The sequence below is a fragment of the Siphateles boraxobius genome, unplaced genomic scaffold, assembly GCF_051911475.1.
Source record: "Siphateles boraxobius isolate OS27281-9 unplaced genomic scaffold, OSU_SipBor_1 25, whole genome shotgun sequence".
Lineage (NCBI taxonomy): Eukaryota > Metazoa > Chordata > Actinopteri > Cypriniformes > Leuciscidae > Siphateles > Siphateles boraxobius.
The window spans coordinates 14,928,203-14,951,922 of record NW_027508866.1 but is presented as its reverse complement, the minus strand read 5'-3'; the positions used below and the strand labels follow the sequence as shown (position 1 = coordinate 14,951,922).

At 40.3% G+C, this 23,720-nt stretch overlaps 1 protein-coding gene and 1 pseudogene across 33 annotated transcripts in view; both read left to right on the top strand.

Annotated features, from left to right (window-relative positions):
* Positions 1 to 23,720, top strand: part of LOC143750046 (protocadherin gamma-C5-like) — a 124,584-nt gene that overhangs the window by 82,528 nt on the left and 18,336 nt on the right. For 2 of the 33 annotated variants that reach the window (XM_077242857.1, XM_077242846.1), the window contains exon 1: positions 713 to 3,320. The exons of 24 other annotated variants lie outside the window; for them this stretch is intronic. In XM_077242857.1, coding sequence (XP_077098972.1) covers positions 873 to 3,320 — 2,448 coding nt within the window. In that variant the 5' untranslated portion in view covers positions 713 to 872. Of the gene's footprint in view, positions 1 to 712; positions 3,321 to 3,918; positions 6,552 to 12,940; positions 15,530 to 16,742; positions 19,350 to 20,418; positions 23,022 to 23,720 lie in introns of those variants that run through there. 7 more of the 33 variants (XM_077242862.1, XM_077242851.1, XM_077242849.1 and 4 more) reach the window with 5 other exon arrangements.
* On the top strand, positions 9,388 to 12,165 carry LOC143750677 (protocadherin gamma-C5 pseudogene; annotated as a pseudogene).

The window sequence follows — 23,720 nt, the reverse complement described above, 5'->3', positions numbered from 1 at the left end:
TGTTGCATGTTTGAACACCGACGTTTTCTACAGCATATAGTACGCAGCCACACTTTTTTCCCCCTCTTGACCATAGACCATAGGCACAAAATCTCGTATCAACACGTTTAATAAATGACTACACTCTTTTTGATTTTGTTATTTCATCCGAATATCCACATTTGTGAGATTTCAAACGGTTTTGAGGTTAATTAAACACATTTTGTGTCTCTGGAAAATAGTGATCACTTATGTTAAATATCAAAGTTTGGTGTTTGTTAATCCGGGAATTGCAGGTACATTAATGCTTTCTAAATTTTTAACATTTTCACAGAAGTACCAATTGACCCTATGGGGGACATCTTACCCAGTAGTGGGGCAAATCATTTTACAATTTGTGCTATGATAACTACATCAAATGTTTTCATTCACTTCCCTTAATAACATATTGACTGATTTATTATCATTCTAAACATATATCTAAATATTTTACAATTTGAAAGTAAATGCATAATGTTCTTTTTTTTTTAAATACAGATTTATGTTTTGCAATATATTTCTAAAGTGAGCTAAACATGACCTGGATATTGGTGTTTGGGTGTTGCGCGTGGCTTTGCTCTGCCTCTTTAAGACTGATTCGTGTTGTGACTGGTGAGTCCTTGTCCAATAGTGGGACTGCACTGCACAAAGGGATCTACTCCCTCCCTCTGACATAATGCTGAAAGCCATTACGCACAGACCTGAGACAAAATGCACTGCACTCGCTGCAATTTATTTAACAACGGGATATAAGTTCTATACATTTTAAAATGTCACATGATATTTGTGACGGCTTACACGCGTAAGATGTATGTCAGGATACTGGTATCAACGGTCATTTTTCGTGTTTGGAAATGAGGACTCAAATACAAAGGAGAATTTTGTTCTGGCAGGCGCTGTGGCTGTTGTGTTTCGCTGTTTTGTGGAGCGAGACAGGCGCACAGCTTCGTTATACAATACCGGAGGAGCTGAAGGAGGGATCCATTGTTGGAAATGTAGCTAAAGATCTCGGTTTGGATGTATCTGAAATATACAATCGTAAATTACGGATAACATCTGAGTCTGGTAAGCAATATTTCAGTCTGAATTTGCGGAATGGCGAGCTGCTTGTTAATGAAGTAATAGACAGAGAACCCCTGTGCGGACAAAGCGCGAGCTGTGTGTTGCCATTACAAGTCATAATCGAGGATCCACTCCAGTTTTATCGAATCGAGGTGGACATTCAAGATATTAACGACAACTCTCCAATTTTCTTGTCGGAAATAAACACAATTGAGGTACCAGAGTCGACGTTAACTGGAGCAAGGTTTCGTTTAGAACCTGCTCAAGATCCAGACGTTGGAACGAACTCCTTGCGCACATATGCGCTTAATAAAAATGAACATTTTGTTATGCACATAAAACAAGATAAAGACGGAACAAAAGTCCCAGAAATAGTTTTAGAGAGATCTGTAGATAGAGAAAAAAATTCTGTGCACCATCTCATTTTGACAGGTATTGATGGAGGTGATCCAGCGAGGTCTGGGACCACCCAGATTACTGTAAAAATTCTTGATGCAAATGATAATGCTCCAATATTTGAACACGACTTATATGAGGTTAAAGTAATGGAGAGCACAGTCCCGGGTACAATGATACTTACTGTAAAAGCTATTGACTTGGATGAAGGTATAAACGGTGACGTTGAGTATTCCTTTGCGGTACATACACCTGAAGCAATTCAAAATGTATTTGCTATTAATCCTGTGACAGGCGAATTAGTCGTTTCCAAGAATCTTGATTATGAAATCAGCACCTCATATAAAATTGACATACGCGCCAGAGACAAAGGAGCGCCTGTCATGGAGGGATATTGTAGAGTCCAGGTGAATGTTTTAGATGTGAACGATAATGCACCTGAGATCACCATCACCTCCTCACCCAAACCTGTGCGAGAGGATGCGGCCGCTGGGACTATGGTAGCGTTAATAAATGTTAAAGATTTGGATTCAGGCGTAAACGGAAACATAACATTTAGAATGTCACCAGGCACCCCTTTTAAATTAAATCCAACATTTTCAAACCATTACGCACTGGTGACAGATTCACAATTAGATCGAGAAACGTTTCCTAGATATGACATTGAGCTTAAAGCGTCAGACTCTGGATCACCTCCATTGGTATCTAGCAAACTCATTACAGTAAATATATTAGATGTAAATGATAATCCTCCTGTTTTCTCTGAACGCGTGTACTCGGTTTATATTAAAGAAAACAGCGCCCCGGGATCGATTTTAGCATCGGTGACAGCATCAGATCTAGATACGGGAGAAAATGGCAAAATTGTCTATTCGGTTCTCGACACTAATACTCGAGAAGTACCTGTCTCTTCATATGTATACATAAACTCAGAAAATGGTAGTATATTTAGCATGCACTCTTTTGACTATGAGAAAATGAAGGTCTTTAATATGATAGTGCTTGCCAAAGATCATGGCTCTCCATCTCTGAGCAGTAACGCCACTGTTCATGTGTTTATTCTGGACCGGAACGATAACGCTCCTGGTGTCATTTACCCGTCCACATCCATGGGGTCTGTCCCTCATCAGAGGATGCCCCGTTCTGCTAAAACAGGACATCTCGTTACTAAGGTAACAGCAGTGGACGCGGACTCGGGTCATAACGCCTGGCTCTTCTACAGGCTCGCGGAGGCCACGGACGCGTCACTGTTCAGCGTGAATTTACATACGGGAGAGGTGAGGACTAAACGCGCTGTTTCAGAGCAGGATGACTCCTCTCAGAGACTGATGATAGAGATAAAGGATAACGGAGAACCGATCCAGTCCACCACAGTCACAGTGGATATACTGATAGAGGACGGGGTTCATGAACCCATCTCAGACTATCGTGAAAAAACTATCGAGCCCAACAAGAAAAGCGGTAAAATCACTTTATATTTGATCATCTCTTTGGGCACTGTGTCAGTTTTATCGGTGTTGTCATTGTTCACGTTGATTGTGAAGTGCGTTAGAAGTAGCATCGGAAATTCAAGCTGCTGTATCAGGCGAACCGATTCTGGATACAAGAACCCCAACAGAAACCTGCAGATCCAGCTCAACACTGACGGGCCCATTAAGTATGTGGAGGTTCTTGGAGGAGACATGATGTCTCAGAGTCAGTCCTTTGGCTCCTATCTCTCTCCAATGTCAGAATTCAGTGATCTCACCCTCGTTAAGCCCAGCAGCACCACAAACTTTACAGACACGCTAAACGTGCTTGATGCGTCATTACCAGACAGCGCGTGGACGTTCGAGAGCCAACAGGTGAGCGCGTGAAATTTTGTGTAAATTTTGTGTATATATAAAAATCAAATATATATATATTCATATATATATATATATATATATATATATATATATATATATATATATATATATATATATATATGGCGTTATTCATTTGATTATGTACGAACACATGTTATTCTAACCATTTTAGAATTCCACAATAGATAGCACTATATTTTCATCAAAACTAATAGTTTTGATGCAAAAACAATATTATCTATGTGTTTATTTGTTTGCTTGTTTTGGACTATGGAAGTTGTGGTTAGAGTAATACTTTAAAGCGATATTCCTATTCATATGTGAGCGTCCATATGCTTATCTATAGTATCTCCTTAAAGAGTACAAGAAAACTGCATTTGTAATGTATTCTTTCAAAATGTATCCTGTTTTTAAAAACGAGTAAATGGGGGTGGGGGATCGTAAAGTGAGCTAAAGATGAACTGTTTATTGTCTGTATGGGTGTTGCGCGTGGCTTGCTCTGCCTCTTTAAGACTGATTCGTGTTGTGACTGGTGAGCCCTTGTCCAATAGTGGGACTGCACTGCACAAAGGGATCTACTCCCTCCCTCTGACATAATGCTGAAAGCCATTACGCACAGACTTGAGAGAAAATGCACTGCACTCGCTGCAATTTATTTAACAACGGAATATAACCTGGAGTTCTATACATTTTAAAATGTCACATTATTTTTGTGACGGCTTACATGCGTAAGATGTATGTCAGGATACTGGTTTCAGCGATCATTTATAGTATTTGGAAATGAGGACTCAAATACAAAGGAGAATTTTGTTCTGGCAGGCGCTGTGGCTGTTGTGTTTCGCTGTTTTGTGGAGCGAGACAGGCGCACAGCTTCGTTATACAATACCGGAGGAGCTGAAGGAGGGATCCATTGTTGGAAATGTAGCTAAAGATCTCGGTTTGGACGTATCTGAAATATCTAATCGTAAATTACGGATAACATCTGAGTCTGGTAAGCAATATTTCAGTCTGAATTTGCGGAATGGCGAGCTGCTTGTTAATGAAGTAATAGACAGAGAACCCCTGTGCGGACAAAGCGCGAGCTGTGTGTTGCCATTGCAAGTCATAATCGAGGATCCCCTCCAGTTTTATCGTGTCGAAGTTGATATTCAAGATATAAACGACAATTCTCCGAGTTTCCTTTCAGACACAACAATTATTGATGTATCAGAGGCCACGCTAACCGGAGCGAAATTTCATTTAGAGCCTGCGCAAGATTCGGATGTTGGGTCAAATTCTTTGCACACGTATGCTTTAAATAAAAATGAATATTTTGTCCTACATGTTAAAAATGACAAAGACGGAACAAAAGTTCCTGAAATTGTTTTACAAAAAGCACTTGATAGAGAAAAACAGTCCATACACCATCTGATTTTGACTGGAATTGATGGAGGTGATCCAGCAAGATCAGGCACCACTCATATTACTGTTAGAGTGTTGGATGCGAATGACAATGCACCTGTTTTTGATCAAGATTTATATGAAATTAAAGTGATCGAGAACTCTGCTCCAGGTACGATCATTCAGATAGTAAAAGCAATTGACTTAGACGATGGAGCAAATAGTGAAATCGAGTATTCGTTAGGATCTGTCACTCCAGAAACAATAAAGCATTCCTTTTCCATAGACTCGGACTCAGGCGAATTAACTATATCTAAAATTCTTGACTATGAAATGAGCACCACATATAAATTTGACATACGCGCCAGAGACAAAGGAGCGCCTGTCATGGAGGGACATTGTAGAGTCCAGGTGAATGTTTTAGATGTGAACGATAATGCACCTGAGATCACCATCACCTCCTCACCCAAACCTGTGCGAGAAGATGCGGCCGCTGGGACTATGGTAGCGTTAATAAATGTTAAAGATTTAGATTCAGGCATAAACGGAAACGTAACACTTAGCATGTCACCAGGCAGCCCTTTTAAATTAAAGCCAACATTTACAAACCAATATGCACTGGTGACAGATTCACAGTTAGATCGAGAAAAGTTTCCTAGATATGATATTGAGCTTATAGCGTCAGACTCTGGATCACCTCCATCGCTTTCTAGCAAACTCATTACAGTAAATATATTAGATGTTAATGATAATCCTCCTGTTTTCTCTGAACGCGTGTACTCGGTTTACATGAAAGAAAACAGCGCCCCGGGATCAATTTTAGCATCGGTGACAGCATCAGATCTAGATACGGGAGAAAATGGAAAAGTTGTCTATTCGGTTCTCGACACTAATGCTCGAGACGTACCTGTCTCTTCATATGTATACATAAACTCAGAAAATGGTAGTATATTTAGCATGCACTCTTTTGATTATGAGAAAATGAAGGTATTTCATATGATCGTGCTTGCCAAAGATCATGGCTCTCCATCTCTGAGCAGTAACGCCACTGTTCATGTGTTTATTTTGGACCGGAACGATAACGCTCCTGCTGTCATTTACCCGTCCACATCCATGGGGTCTGTCCCTCATCAGAGGATGCCCCGCTCTGCTAAAGCAGGACATCTCGTTACTAAGGTAACAGCAGTGGACGCGGACTCGGGTCATAACGCCTGGCTCTTCTACAGGCTCGCGGAGGCCACGGACGCGTCACTGTTCAGTGTGAATTTACATACTGGAGAGGTGAGGACTAAACGCGCTGTTTCAGAGCAGGATGACTCCTCTCAGAGACTGATGATAGAGATAAAGGATAATGGAGAACCACTCCAGTCCACCACAGTCACAGTGGATATACTGATAGAGGACGGGTTTCATGAGCCCATTTCAGACTATCGTGAAAAAACTATCGAGCCCAACAAGAAAAGCAGCAAAATCACTTTATATTTGATCATCTCTTTGGGCACCGTGTCAATTTTATCTGTGTTGTCATTGTTCACGTTGATTGTGAAGTGCGTTAGAAGTAGCATCGGAAATTCAAGCTGCTGTATCAGTCGAACTGATTCTGGATACAAGAACCCCAACAGAAACCTGCAGATCCAGCTCAACACTGACGGGCCCATTAAGTATGTGGAGGTTCTTGGAGGAGACATGATGTCTCAGAGTCAGTCCTTTGGCTCCTATCTCTCTCCAATGTCAGAATTCAGTGATCTCACCCTCGTTAAGCCCAGCAGCACCACAAACTTTACAGACACGCTAAACGTGCTTGATGCGTCATTACCAGACAGCGCGTGGACGTTCGAGAGCCAACAGGTGAGACAGAAAATAGGCTATAAAAACATAATCTGTATTGCAAATATTAGCATTGACAGTACTGTCTGTTGTTTGGGTCAATTCAGGTCCTAACGTGTTTATATTTGTGAGTGGAACGTGTACATATAATATGCCAATGATTTGCTATAATATGATGAAATTAGTATGTTTTTAAGAGAGTGGAGGAGACAAAGACAGAAACTAGTATGTTTCAGCACCTAAACAATGGACAGCGACATTCATGATATTTTGCTCACTGTCAATTCAGGTCCCAACGTGTTTATATTTGTGTGTTGAACGTGTACATATAGTATGCCAATGTTTTGCTATAATATGATGACATTAGTGTGTTTTTAAAGGGGTGGTAAAATGCCCTTTTCACAAGATGTAAAATAAATTTCTGATGTCCCCAGTGTGTGTGTGTGTGTGTGTGTGTGTGTGTGTGTGTGAAGTTTTAGCACAAAATACCCCACAGATATTTGTATATAGCATGTTAAAGTTGTCACTTTTTGAGGGTTAGCAAAAACGGGGCGTTTTGTGCCTGGCCCTTTAAATGCAAATGAGCTGACTCAGAGGGCGGGGTTTCAAGAGCTCTTGTGTGTTAGCAGCTGCCATTACCTCACGCAGACACACTAAAATGACAGAAACTGTTCTGACTTTAATGTTAAAACAGAGTCAGACAAAGATGGAGAGACTCAAGAAGAAATGACAACATGTAGAATGCAACATGACGTCTCTGAATGGTTAGTTGATGAATTTATGTTGCTGATGTGGAGTTAACTATCTTCAATTAGCATATTCTGTCATGGTAATCTATAAATCGCTCGAATAGGAACTGTTGTGAGATGCACACAGAGTGACTTTTTTATTGCATTTGAAAAGGAGGATGCTAAAGTTTGAGCTGACTGAAATGTACTCTTATACAACAACTTTTCCTCTTCTCAACATGGACTGCGTGTCCTGGGGGCGGGGTTTATGTACATTTTAGGGTTGTCGATGTCACTAACCCGGGAGGAATGTCGTGTAGTCCCTACCAGCCGTTTGTTGTAGTCCTTTTCTTTAAAAGCAAATATCTTCCTTTGCTTTGAACTTTGAGCATTGTAACTTTGCAGATGTTGTTTATGCTCAAACAGCAACATTTCACACTAGCTAAAGTTAGAAAAGTGAAATTGTGTTTTACCACCCCTTTAAGAGAGTTGAGGAGATGAAGACATAAACTAGTATGTTTCAGCACCTAAACACTGGACAGCGACATTCATGATATTTTGCTCACTGTCAGTTCAGGTCCTAACGTGTTAATATTTGTGAGTGGAACGTGTACATATAATATGCAAACGTTTTGCTATAATATGATGAAATTAGTATGTTTTTAAGAGAGTGGAGGAGACGAAGACAGAAACAAGTATGTTTCAGCACCGAAACACAGGACAGCGACATTCATGATATTTTGCTCACTTTAAATTCAGGTCCTAACGTGTTAATATTTGTGAGTGGAACTTGTAAATATAATGTGCCAATGTTTTGCTATAATATGATGAAATTAGTATTTTTTATGAGAGTGGAGGAGACGAAGACAGAAACTTTTATATTTCAGCACCTACGTGCTGGACAGCGACATTCAAGATATTTTGCTCACTGTCAATTCTGGTCCTAACGTGTTTATTTTTGTGAGCGGAACGTGTACATATAATATGCGATTGTTTTGCTATAATATGATGAAATTAGTGTGTTTTTAAGAGAGTGGAGGAGACAGAAACTAGTATGTTTCAGCACCTACATGCTGGACAGCGACATTCGTGATATTTTGCTTACTTCCTTGCACAAGTGTGCATTCTATCCATCTATCTATCTATCCATCTATCTATCTATCTATCTATCTATCTATCTATCTATCTATCTATCTATCTATCTATCTATCTATTCCATCATCAGTTCTTAAAAATAGCTTAAAAGAAGTATAAGTCTAAGAACGATGTAGAAGATACATTGATACATCTTAATTGAGTGGTTTTATTCAAGTCAAAATTATTATTTATTACTTAAGTTTGGTCGGTTTTTTAAAGACGACACTTGGCAGATTACTGAAGAAGTGAAATACATTTGAAAATTAATATATATATATATATATATATATATATATATATATATATATATATATATATATTTTTTTTTTTTTACAAAACATAGTTTAACTCTTAAACTACAAGAAAACCAAAGCCAAAAATCGTAACAAGTTGTTCCAAATTGTAGGTTGATATCTCAAATAATGAGCTTTCAGTAGATTATGTTTGGCGCAGTATCAAACTGTTCCACTAGATGACATTATTATGACTCTTCCATTCCATATGTGGCTTGAATGATCAGAACCATATATTTCCATATAATTCATGAAGTAGACTTCCTATTCAGAAGTAGTATGGACAGGTTGGCAGTAATTGATTTAAATTTAACCTCGAACAAACGCATAAAACACATGCGAAAAGAATAGGTATGTGCGTTATAGCTCGCCACTGCATCACAAAAGGAGAATCTAACGTTTTTTTCTTAATATTTAAAAACATTTTCAGACCTGAACAAACAAACTGAGGTTTCCACCAATCTTTCATGATTTTTTTTATGTGAATCGCTATTTCAGAGTCTCCTTATGAAATGAGTCATGCAAAATTATACCTTTTCCTCTGTAATTTAATTTGCATTGAAGATCAAACACCAAATATGAAAATTAGAGTTTGTAAGTTCTCAAGTGATATATAGTTTTTCAATATTACTTTAGGTTTAGCCTATGATGTAATTGTTTTAAATATATAATAGCAAACGTCCCACTGGTGACAGTTAAGGGGGGAGAAAGCGAGACAAGAGAGAGCTCTGCACCAATCACGTAACAGAACGTACAAAGTGATCTACTATGTCCCCCAGTCAGAGCAGCAGAACAATGAAGAGAGCTGAAGACAGAGGGAGGTAGCTTCACATGCTGCTATGAAGCCGATTACAACAAAATGGACACCTTCAGTGGTTTGTATTACCACAAAATGAAGATCTTTTCTTGGTTAAATTGTTAATAATAGAGTAATATGTTAACGGAATGGGGAAATATATCATGAAAATGAGACGGGGGAGGAATGGAGAATCGAAATGGGCAGCGCTTTGGCTACTCGGTGTCTCTCTTTTGTGGAATACAGTCGGAGCTCTGACTCGCTATACTATACCAGAAGAACTACATGAGGGGTCAGTCATTGGAAATATCGCTAAAGATCTTGGTCTTGATGTCTCAGTTATTGCAAATCACAATTTACGGATAGCTTCTGAGAGCAGCAGACAGTATTTCAGCGTTGATTCAGAAAAGGGTGAGTTGGTCGTGAACAGCAGAATTAATAGAGAAAGTCTGTGCCCTCAAAGCGCTAGCTGCATTTTGCCATTACAGGTTATTATAGAAAATCCGTTACAATTGTATAGATTCGAGATAGAAATACAAGATATAAATGATAACACACCGATTTTTCACACATCAGACGGTATTTTGGAAATAGCTGAATCCATCTCTACGGGAGACCGATTTCCGCTTGAGAGTGCAGAGGATTTGGATGTAGGGAGGAATAGTTTGAAATCTTATTTGCTAAGCAAAAATGAATGTTTCTGATTAAATGTGAAAACGCTTGGGGATGGTAGGAAAGTACCAGAGCTTGTTGTTGATAAACCACTGGATAGAGAGAAAAAATCTGTCTTCAAACTAATTTTAACTGCTGTAGATGGCGGTGAGCCTGCTAAATCTGGGACTACTTTCATACAAATCAATGTTGTGGATAGTAATGACAATGCTCCAAAATTTGACTTGCCAGCATACAAAGCATCCTTACGAGAAGGTGCTCCCATTGGTTTGACTGTGTTAACTATAAAAGCCACGGATTTAGATGAAGGTGACAATGGCGAGATACAATATTTTTTAGGTGTACATACACCCAAAACTGTGAGAAAATGTTTTGCTTGGAAACCGGACACGGGGGAAATTACAGTTATAGGAAATATTGACTACAAATCTGCTAAATCATACAGATTTGACGTGAGTGCTAAAGACAAAGGGAATCCAGAACTAGTGGGTCATTCGTCAGATCAAATAGACATAATGGATGAAAATGATAACCCTCCAGAGATTATTTTAACATCATCACCCAGCCCTGTGCTTGAAAATGCCTCTGTCGGAACAGTTGTAGCTTTAATTAACGTGAATGATTTAGATTCTGATGTTAATGGCAGAGTAAACGTTAATATATCTCCCGGGGTTCCATTTACCTTGAAACCGTCGTTTGACAATCATTATTCACTAGTAACAGACTCATCTTTAGATCGTGAGATAATTGCAGAATATAACATAGAAATAATATCGACCGACTCTGGTGTACCACCCTTAAAGACGTTAAAGGCTGTAAATGTTAAAGTACTTGACGTAAATGACAACCATCCAGTATTCTCGCAGACTTCATATAATGTTTAAATACAGGAAAACAATTTAGCTGGTGTTTCATTGTTTTCTGTGTCTGCATCTGACATTCACCAAGATAAAAACGCTTTACTCGCTTATTCAGTTTTCGATTTAAGTTCAAACCCAGTGCCAGCATCATCTTATTTTTATATCAATTCTGAGAACGGAACTATTTACAGCATGAGCTCATTTGATTATGAGACAATGAAACTAATCAGTGTCATAGTTCAGGCTAAAGATCATGGCTCTCCATCTCTGAGCAGTAACGCCACTGTTCATGTGTTTATTTCGGACCGGAACGATAAGGCTCCTGCTGTCATTTACCCGTCCACATCCATGGGGTCTGTCCCTCATCAGAGGATGCCCCGTTCTGCTAAAGCAGGACATCTCGTTACTAAGGTAACAGCAGTGGACGCGGACTCGGGTCATAACGCCTGGCTCTTCTACAGGCTCGCGGAGGCCACAGACACGTCACTGTTCAGTGTAAATTTACATACGGGAGAGGTGAGGACTAAACGCGCTGTTTCAGAGCAGGATGACTCCTCTCAGAGACTGATGATAGAGATAAAGGATAACGGAGAACCGATCCAGTCCACCACAGTCACAGTGAATGTATTGAGAGTAGCTCATGTACATGAGCCTATTTCAGACTATAGAGAGAAAACTATCGAGCCCAACAAGAAAAGCGGCAAAATTACTTTATATTTGATCATCTCTTTGGCTTCTGTGTCCTTGTTGTGTCTGATGACATATTTCATCTTGCTGGTGAAATGTGCGCGAGGCAGTAGAGGCGGCTCAAGCTGCTGTATCAGTCGAACTGATTCTGGATACAAGAACCCCAACAGAAACCTGCAGATCCAGCTCAACACTGACGGGCCCATTAAGTATGTGGAGGTTCTGGGAGGAGACATGATGTCCCAGAGTCAGTCCTTTGGCTCCTATCTCTCTCCAATGTCAGAATTCAGTGATCTCACCCTCGTTAAGCCCAGCAGCACCATAAACTTTACAGACCTGCTAAACGTGCTTGATGCGTCATTAACAGACAGCGCGTGGACGTTCGAGAGTCAACAGGTGAGACAAATAAAACTTTTGCTACAATCAGAGCTGTCATTTGTATCTAAAAAAAAATGTCTCTAAAATCACATTGTGTGCTTTGCGAGTTCATATATATATATATATATATATATATGAACTCGCAAAGCACACAATGTGATTTTAGAGACATTTTTTTTTAGATACAAATGACAGCTCTGATTGTAGCAAAAGTTTTTATATATATATACGCCTATTCTGTTTGGGAAAAAAAGCCTACTGCGTATTTTAAGCGCATATGCTTTGTGCAGAGAACAATCTGACCAGATTGAGCACATTTCAGAACCGCAGCTGTGGACAGCGACACGATCATAAAGTTGATAGTTTGCCCAAATAGAGTTTTTTTAACGGGTTTTTTTTAGATTCTTATTGACTTATATGACTGCAGCTAGTTATTTTTGGAGTTAACACTCGATTGATTTTAGCTTTATTTAATATTTTATTTATTTTTATTCAATTTCCTCTTTTTTTTGCAGCATCCTTTTGTGGTTGCATGCAAGAAGACACTTTCTATATAAAAGGAGTACAATTTTCTTCCAGTGTAACCATTACATGTAAAATGGTAACAAATGCAATTTCCATGTTAGGACAATATTTTGTCCATTCGTATAAATGCAAGTAAACCTTTATGTGTTTGTAACAATTCACAGTTAACATAATTTCCAGGGGAAAATTGAGCATGTTCGCCTTTAAGAGAGACCCTGTCCTTTATTGGACAGCAGCGCATTGAGCTCAAGACCAATAAGGTGCGAGACTACACAAAGGGATCTACTCCCTCCCTTAGCAGGAAAGGGGTGCAATGAGTGATATGAGCTGAAGGAGAAAGCACTCGCGGTTATGACGCTGATCACTACAAAACCGACCCTTCGATCGAAATGGATTTGCGATCTTAATAAAAGAAGAAAAACTGCGTTTTTTTCTGGATATATGCGGAGCACTCATTGATGGAAAGGTTCAAAGCACCTTGGAAATGAGGAGCATCCGAGTGTGGAAACAGGCAGCGCGTTGGCTGTTTGTTTTCTCTCTATTATGGAATACAGTTGGAGCTCAAATTCGCTACACTATACCAGAGGAACTAAAGGAAGGGTCTGTTGTTGGAAACATTGCAAAGGACATTGGTCTGGACATTTCAGACATCGCTAATCGTAAGTTACGGATAGCCTCTGATTCTAGTACGCAATATTTTAGTGTGGATACAAGGAATGGTGAGCTGATAGTAAATGGTAGAATAGACAGAGAGGCGCTCTGTGGACAAAGCGCCAGTTGTCTGATGCCGTTACAACTGGTTATAGAAAATCCATTGCAGTTATATCGTGTAAATATAGAGATACAAGATATAAATGACAATGCACCGAATTTTCATACAAAGGATGACGTTTTGAAAATAGCTGAATCAGTAGCTGTGGGCGCAAAATTTCCATTTGAAAGTGCCGAGGATTTAGATGTCGGTAGCAATAGTCTCAAATCCTATACTTTGAGTAATAACGCTTTTTTCCGTTTAAATGTGAAAACACTGGAAGATGGTAAGAAAGTACCAGAGTTAATAATTGATAAACCACTTGACCGAGAGAAACAGTCTGTGCATAAGCTAATTTTAACAGCATTAGATGGTGGCGATCCTGTCAAATCTGGAACTATTATGATACAAGTAATCGTTCAAGATATTAATGACAATGAGCCAAAATTTGAACAATCGCAATATAAAGCGTCTGTGCATGAGAGTACGGCATTTGGTTCAAACGTCTTAACTGTAAAAGCTACTGATTTAGATGAAGGTCTTAACGGCGAAATACAGTATTTTTTTGGTGCACATACACCAGATCACGTGAGAAACATTTTCAGTATCAATGTTGAAACCGGAGATATTACAGTGATTGGAAAACTAGATTACGAATTAACAAAATTATACACATTTGATGTCTGCGCTAAAGACAAAGGGAGCCCAGAACAGGAGGGCCGTTCTTCAGTGAGGCTGCACATCATTGATGAGAATGACAATATTCCCGAAATCATTTTGACATCTTTACCTAGCCCAGTGTCAGAGAATGCATCAGTCGGTACAGTTGTAGCTTTAATCAACGTTAAAGACTTAGATTCTGGTAATAACGGGAAAGTAAATCTTACCATCTCCACTCGTTTTCCTTTTAAACTAAAACCAGCGTTTGACAATCACTATTCTTTGGTAACTGACTCACTCTTGGACCGTGAAGCTAATGCACAATATGACATTGAATTAGAAGCAACAGACTCTGGTGTACCATCTTTAAAATCTATGAAAACTTTAAATGTAAAAATACTTGATGTGAATGACAACCCTCCAGTATTCTCACAGTCCTCGTACACAGTGTATATAAAGGAAAATAGCCCACCAGGTGCGTCATTGTTTTCTGTATCTGCGTCTGATATTGACCAAGATAAGAACGCAATACTGAGTTACTCAATTCTAGATTTAAGCTCAAATCAGATTCCAGCATCATCTTATTTTTATATCAACTCTGAGAACGGAACTATCTACAGCATGAGCTCATTTGATTATGAGAAAATGAAACTAATCAGTATCGTAGTTCAGGCTAAAGATCACGGCTCTCCATCTCTGAGCAGTAACGCCACTGTTCGTGTGTTTATTTCGGACCGGAACGATAACGCTCCTGCTGTCATTTACCCGTCCACATCCATGGGGTCTGTCCCTCATCAGAGGATGCCCCGTTCTGCTAAAACAGGACATCTCGTTACTAAGGTAACAGCAGTGGACGCGGACTCGGGTCATAACGCCTGGCTATTCTACAGGCTTGCGGAGGCCACAGACGCGTCACTGTTCAGTGTGAATTTACATACGGGAGAGGTGAGGACTAAACGCGCTGTTTCAGAGCAGGATGACTCCTCTCAGAGACTGATGATAGAGATAAAGGATAATGGAGAACCGATCCAGTCCACCACAGTCACAGTGGATATACTGATAGAGGACGGGTTTCATGAACCCATCTCAGACTATCGTGAAAAAACTATCGAGCCCAACAAGAAAAGCGGTAAAATTACTTTATATTTGATCATCTCTTTGGCTTCTGTTTCCTTGTTGTGTCTGATGACGTTTTTCATCTTGCTGGTGAAATGTGCGCGAGGCAGTAGAGGCGGCTCAAGCTGCTGTATTAGTCGAACTGATTCTGGATACAAGAACCCCAACAGAAACCTGCAGATCCAGCTCAACACTGACGGGCCCATTAAGTATGTGGAGGTTCTGGGAGGAGACATGATGTCTCAGAGTCAGTCCTTTGGCTCCTATCTCTCTCCAATGTCAGAATTCAGTGATCTCACCCTCGTTAAGCCCAGCAGCACCACAAACTTTACAGACACGCTTAACGTGCTTGATGCGTCATTACCAGACAGCGCGTGGACGTTCGAGAGCCAACAGGTGAGACTTAGAATAATTAATTACCTCAGCATAAATAGATATTTTTATGTGATTATTTCATTCTTCTAAACAGTGCATAAACACAATTTAAGATATACACATGATGGTGCACATGCTTGATTGTGTATGTGGGTGGTCTGGTAAACCTTACATTATGGGGTGACAACATGTCTCCATAAAGATGACAATATCCGAAATCCTTGTTCTTGCGGGGACATTTTTTGTTCCCCATGAGGAAAACAGCTCATAATTCATACGTGTGTGTGTGGGTTGTTTGCGTAAAATTGCATAAAGTTTTCTGTGATGGGTAGGGTTAGTCTAAGGGGATAAAATATACACTTTTGTACAGTATAAAAAAACTTGTCCTCGAAAGTCCCCATTTAACATGAAAACGCGCGGTGTGTGTGTGTGTGTGTGTGTGTGTGTGTGTGTGTGTGTGTGTGTGTGTGTGTGTGTGTGTGTGTGTGTGTGTGTGTGTGTGTGTGTGTGTGTGTGTGTGTGTGTAAATCACATTTTAAAACGATATGTGTACATGTCTCATAATGGTCCAGTAAATATATTAATGCTCGCGTTTCTTATTATGGGGATATATTTGTGGAGTAGTTCAGGAGGCTTATGTCCGTCATTGTAAGACTGTTGTGTATCGCCTCACAGGCACAATTCGTACCATTTTTATGATATCGAAGCAAACTCTCTGAGATAATACCGACGGTTTTGGACTGTGTGTTCAGCACTTTGGACTGGACTGCTCCCGTAACGATGTGACGCTGCACAGTTTTAGGTGCTACTTTATGCGTACTGGTTTGGAAGATATTGTTGCATAATTTATTACGAATAAAGAAACAAAAATCAAACCATAAATAGATAAATACAATTTGCTGTGATAATTATTTAACACTTAATTTTAAGAACAACAAAACTGTTCTTGGTCTTCTCTGTTATGCTCAAATGCTCACCCTGTTAATTTAAAGATGTTTTGCTGGAAAACAACATTTGCACAACTAGCCACGAAATAAGTCTGAGATAAGTTGCATTGCATATTTCGAGCACAATTCTCCACTAGATGCCGTAGCACCACAGAGGGCTGGTTACGCCTTTAAGAAACAGCAGAGCATCTATTGGACGAGTGAGCGTTGAGCTCTGTACCAATCGTGCTTTAGAAAGTACAAAGGGATCTACTCCCTCCCCCAGCCAGAGGAGGAGTACAATGATGAGAGCTGTAGAGCGAGAGGAAACATGAACGCTTTATGAGGCTGGTCACCACAACGAGGATGCGTTGAATATAGACGTAATTATTTGAAAATGGAGAACAGCATTCTGATTTTCTATGGATATAAGCTCAAGATTTGTTGATGGGAATATCAAGCGCAACAGAGAAATGAGGCACCGGAGGATCAGAGGGTGGAAATGGGCAGCGCTTTGGCTGTTCACTTTCTCTCTATTGTGGAATACAGTTGGAGCTCAGATTCGCTACACAATTCCTGAAGAGTTAAAGGAAGGATCTATCGTTGGGAATATCGCGAAGGATCTTGGGTTTGACATCTCAGATATCGCCGAGCGTAAGTTGCGGATAGCATCTGAATCAAATAGACAGTATTTCAGTGTGGATTCAGGGAAGGGTGATCTGGTAGTAAATGGCAGAATAGACAGAGAAACGCTCTTTGGACAAAGCGCCAGTTGTCTGATGCCACTGCAGATCGTAATTGAGAATCCATTACAGATGCATAGCGTAGAGATAGAAATACAAGACATTAATGACAACGCACCAAACTTTCACAATAAAAATGGCGTATTAAACATTTCTGAATTGACTGCTCCAGGCGCTCGATTTACCCTCGAAAGTGCCGAGGACCTCGATGTTGGCAGCAATAGCTTAAAGAGTTATTCTCTGAGTAATAACAACTTCTTCCGTTTAAATTTAAAGACACTTAAAAACGGAAGGCAAATACCAGAGCTAGTGCTTGATAAATCACTAGATAGAGAGAAACAAGCAGTTCACAAGCTAATATTAACAGCTCTGGATGGTGGTAATCCGGTAAAATCTGGCACATCTTTACTGCAAATTACTGTTCAGGATTTTAATGACAACGAACCAACATTTGAAGTTTCTGCATACAAAGCATCTGTTCTAGAAAGCGCCGTTGTTGGTTCAAGTGTGATCAAATTAAAAGCAACTGATTTGGATGAAGGTCCTAATGGTGAAATACACTATTCATTCGGTGCACACACGCCTGAACTTGTAAAAAATGCGTTTACTGTAAACCCAGAAACCGGTGAAATAACAGTCATTGGAAAATTAGATTACGAGACAAAAAAAACGTACACGTTTGATGTCTGTGCTAAAGACAAAGGGAATCCAGAGCTCGAGGGACAGTCATCGGTTCAGATAGATATCATAGATGAGAATGACAACCCTCCAGAGATTATACTGACATCTTTACCGAGCCCTGTGCCTGAAAATGCAACGGTGGGAACTGTGGTGGCTCTGATTACCGTCAAAGATTTGGACTCCGGTAATAATGGCAAAGTCGAGCTAATTATCTCCCCGGATGTTCCATTTACATTGAAACCATCTCATAATTATTATTCTTTAATAACTGATTCATTTCTTGACCGTGAGGTTCATTCAGAGTATAGTGTAGAAATACTGGCCGTAGACTCTGGTGTACCGCCATTAAAAACTGTGAGGACTTTAAATATTAAAGTGCTTGATGTAAATGACAACCCTCCAGTATTCTCACAGACATCATATAACGTTTACATTAACGAAAACAATCTTGCAGGCACTTCATTGTTTTCTGTGTCTGCATCTGATATTGACCAGGATAAAAACGCTATACTCACTTTCTCGATTTTGGAAATAAGTTCAAATCACGTTCCAGCATCATCTTATTTTTATATCAACACGGATAACGGAACTATTTACAGCATGAGCTCATTTGATTATGAGAAAATTAAACTAATCAGTATCATAGTTCAGGCTAAAGATCATGGCTCTCCATCTCTGAGCAGTAACGCCACTGTTCATGTGTTTATTCTGGACCGGAACGATAACGCTCCTGCTGTCATTTACCCGTCCACATCCATGGGGTCTGTCACTCATCAAAGGATGCCCCGTTCTGCTAAAGCAGGACATCTCGTTACTAAGGTAACAGCAGTGGACGCGGACTCGGGTCATAACGCCTGGCTCTTCTACAGGCTCGCGGAGGCCACAGACACCTCACTGTTCAGTGTGAATTTACATACGGGAGAGGTGAGGACTAAACGCGCTGTTTCAGAGCAGGATGACTCCTCTCAGAGACTGATGATAGAGATAAAGGATAATGGAGAACCGATCCAGTCCACCACAGTCACAGTGGATGTATTGATAGAGGACGGGTTTCATGAGCCTATTTCAGACTATAGAGAGAAAACTATCGAGCCCAACAAGAAAAGCGGTAAAATTACTTTATATTTGATCATCTCTTTGGCTTCTGTGTCCTTATTGTGTCTGATGACGTTTTTCATCTTGCTGGTGAAATGTGCGCGAGGCAGTAGAGGCGGCTCAAGCTGCTGTATCAGTCGAACTGATTCTGGATACAAGAACCCCAACAGAAACCTGCAGATCCAGCTCAACACTGACGGGCCCATTAAGTATGTGGAGGTTCTGGGAGGAGACATGATGTCTCAGAGTCAGTCCTTTGGCTCCTATCTCTCTCCAATGTCAGAATTCAGTGATCTCACCCTCGTTAAGCCCAGCAGCACCACAAACTTTACAGACACGCTAAACGTGCTTGATGCGTCATTACCAGACAGCGCGTGGACGTTCGAGAGCCAACAGGTGAGACGCAGAATAATTAATTACCTCAGCATAAATATATATTTTTATGTGATTATTTTATTCTTCTAAACAGTGCATAAACACAATTTAAGATATACACAGGGCGGTGCATATGCTTGATTGTGTATGTGGGTGGCCTGGCAAACCCTACATTAAGGGGGCAACATGTCTCCACAAAGATGGCAATATCCGAAATCCTTGGGGACATCTTTTGTTCCCCGTCAGGAAAACAGTTTATAATTCATAAGTACAGTATAATACAGATTTTTTTTTGTATTTAGAGAAAACGTAGAGGAAAATTTGTAAGACATTTATAAGTTTGGTAAAACGTCACAGTCGGAAAAATAAAATCACATTTCAAAACGATATCTGTGCATGTCTCACAATGGTACTGGTAAATGCGTCTTGATCTACGACGCGTTTCTCTTCATGGGGATATAGAGCACTGATGCCCGTCATTATAATACCTTTGTGTATCGCCTCACAGGCACAGTTCATACCATATTTATGATATCGAAGCAAACTCTCTGAGATAATACAGACGGTTTGGGACTGTGTGTTCAGCACTTTGGACTGGACAGCTCCCGTCACGAAGTAATGCTGCACATTTTTTGGTGCTACTTTATGCGTGCTGGTTTGAAAGACAATGTTGCATCACTTATTACAAACAAACAAACAAACAACAAAAAATACTCAGAAAACATAAATAAAATTTGCTGTAATAATTATTTAACACTTAATTTTCAGAACAGATAAATTGTTCTTGCTCTTCTCTGTTATGCTCATCTTGTTACTTTAACGATTATTTTTTTTTGGTTTGTTTGTTTTTTTGCGTACAACAACATTTGCCCATCTAGCCACGAAATAAGTCTGAGATAAACTGCATTGCATATTTAGCGCACAGTTATCCACTAGATGCCGTAGCACCACAGAGGGCTGGTTGCTTTTAAGAAACAGCAGAGCATCTATTGGACGAGTGAGCGTTGAGCTCTGTACCAATCGTGCTTTAGACAGTACAAAGGGATCTACTCCCTCCCCCGCCAGAGGAGGAGTACAATGATGAGAGCTGTAGAGCGAGAGGAAACATGAACGCTTTATGAGCCAGATCACCACAACGAGGATGCGTTGAATATAGACGTAATTATTTGAAAATGGAGAACAGCATTCTGATTTTTGATGGATATAAGATCAAGATTTGTTGATGGGAATATTAAGCGCAACAGAGAAATGAGGCACCGGAGGAGCAGAGGGTGGAAATGGGCAGCGCTTTGGCTGGTCGCTTTCTCTCTATTGTGGAATACAGTTGGAGCTCAGATTCGCTACACAATACCTGAAGAGTTAAAGGAAGGATCTATCGTTGGGAATATCGCGAAGGATCTTGGGTTTGACATCTCAGATATCGCCGAGCGTAAGTTGCGGATAGCATCTGAATCAAATAGACAGTATTTCAGTGTGGATTCAGGGAAGGGTGATCTGGTAGTAAATGGCAGAATAGACAGAGAAACGCTCTGTGGACAAAGCGCCAGTTGTCTGATGCCACTGCAGATCGTAATTGAGAATCCATTGCAGATGCATAGGGTAGAGATCGAAATAAAAGATATAAATGATAATGCACCAAACTTTCACAATAAAGATGGCGTATTGAACATTTCTGAATTGACTGCTCCAGGCGCTCGATTTCCCCTTGAAATTGCCGAGGACCTCGATGTTGGCAGCAATAGCTTAAAGACTTATTCTCTGAGCAATAACAACTTCTTCCGTTTAAATTTAAAGACACTTAAAAACGGAAGGCAAATACCAGAGCTAGTACTTGATAAGTCACTAGATAGAGAGAAACAAGCAGTTCACAAGCTAATATTAACAGCTCTAGATGGTGGTAATCCGGTAAAATCTGGCACATCTTTACTGCAAATTACTGTTCAGGATTTTAATGACAACGAACCAACATTTGAAGTTTCTGCATACAAAGCATCTGTTCTAGAAAGCGCCGTTGTTGGTTCAAGTGTGATCAAAATAAAAGCAACAGATTTGGATGAAGGTCCTAATGGTGAGATACAGTATTTATTCTCTGCGCACACGCCTGAATTTATAAGAAATATTTTTAGTGTGAACGCTGAAACCGGTGAAATAACAGTAACTGGAAATCTAGATTACGAGACTACCAGATCATATACATTTGATGTCTGTGCTAAAGACAAAGGAAATCCACAGCTCGAGGGACAGTCATCGGTTCAAATAGATATCATAGATGAGAATGACAACCCTCCAGAGATTATACTGACATCTTTACCGAGTCCTGTGCCTGAAAATGCAACGGTGGGAACTGTGGTGGCTCTAATTACGGTCAAAGATTTGGACTCCGGTAATAATGGCAAAGTGGAGCTAATTGTCTCCACGGATGTACCATTTAAATTGAAACCAACTTTTGATAGCCATTATTCACTTATAACAGATTCTTTCTTAGATCGTGAGTTTCATTTTGAATATATTGTAGAAATACACGCCATAGACTCTGGTGTTCCACCCTTAAAAACTGTTAAGACTGTAAATGTAAAAGTGCTTGATGTAAATGACAACCCTCCAGTATTTTCGCAATCCTCATATAATGTTTACATAAACGAAAATAATCTGGCAGGTGTTTCATTGTTTTCTGTATCTGCGTTTGATATTGACCAAAATAAAAACGCTATACTCGCTTACTCGATTTTGGATTTAAGTTCAAATCACGTTCCAGCATCATCTTATTTTTATATCAACTCTGAGAACGGAACTATTTACAGCATGAGCTCATTTGATTATGAGAAAATGAAACTAATCAGTATCATAGTTCAGGCTAAAGATCATGGCTCTCCATCTCTGAGCAGTAACGCATCTGTTCATGTGTTTATTCTGGACCGGAACGATAACGCTCCTGCTGTCATTTACCCGTCCACATCCATGGGGTCTGTCCCTCATCAGAGGATGCCCCGTTCTGCTAAAGCAGGACATCTCGTTACTAAGGTAACAGCAGTGGACGCGGACTCGGGTCATAACGCCTGGCTCTTCTACAGGCTCGCGGAGGCCACGGACGCGGCACTGTTCAGTGTGAATTTACATACGGGAGAGGTGAGGACTAAACGCGCTGTTTCAGAGCAGGATGACTCCTCTCAGAGACTGATGATAGAGATAAAGGATAATGGAGAACCGATCCAGTCCACCACAGTCACAGTGGATATACTGATAGAGGACGGGTTTCATGAACCCATCTCAGACTATAGAGAGAGAACAGTCGAGCCCAACAAGAAAAGCGGTAAAATTACTTTATATTTGATCATCTCATTGGCTTCTGTGTCCTTGTTGTGTCTGATGACGTTTTTCATCTTGCTGGTGAAATGTGCGCGAAGCAGTGGAGGCGGCTCAAGCTGCTGTATCAGTCGAACTGATTCTGGATACAAGAACCCCAACAGAAACCTGCAGATCCAGCTCAACACTGACGGGCCCATTAAGTATGTGGAGGTTCTGGGAGGAGACATGATGTCTCAGAGTCAATCATTTGGCTCATATCTCTCTCCAATGTCAGAATTCAGTGATCTCACCCTCGTTAAGCCCAGCAGCACCACAAACTTTACAGACACGCTAAACGTGCTTGATGCGTCATTACCAGACAGCGCGTGGACGTTCGAGAGCCAACAGGTGAGACGCAGAATACTTCACTCAGCATCCATATAGATTTGTGTCATAATTGCATTCTTCAAAACGGTGTATAAACATAATTTCACATATATTGCACATTTAAAAGTGTGATGGTGCACATTTTTTATATTTTGATGTGTGTGTGTGTGTGTGTGTGTGTGTGTGTGTGTGTGTGTGTGTGTGTGTGTGTGTGTGTGTGTGTGTGTGTGTGTGTGTGCGTTTGTGTGTGCGTTTGTGTGTGTGTTATTCGCATATCTTCGAACAATTAGTCCGATGGATTTCGAACTTAACAGGTGTCTTGGTACGGGCACTAGTAAGTGCAGTGCCAAGTTTGACGTTGTTCGGATTAGAAAAGCAAACGATATCGTTAAATATATCTGTAAAAAAAGCACACATGGCTTTTGTCGCGGGCCACTCCCCCTCACACTGCAAACTGAGTGAGCACAGCGCAGGACCAGAGACAGAGAGGGTCGAAGAAAGCAGCGAAGCTTGAGTAGCGTTTCGGAGTTCATGTGTAGCCTGCTCCCTGAATCGTCGCGCTTATTCATTTGTGGATGTTAACTGAATATGTAAATCGACTGCTCACTGAGTGAGCAGGAGTGAGCACGACTAGAGACAGAGAGGGTAAAAGAGTTCACTGTGTTGCCTGCTCCCTCAATGGTCGCGCTTATTCAATTGTCGATGTTAACTGAATCTGGA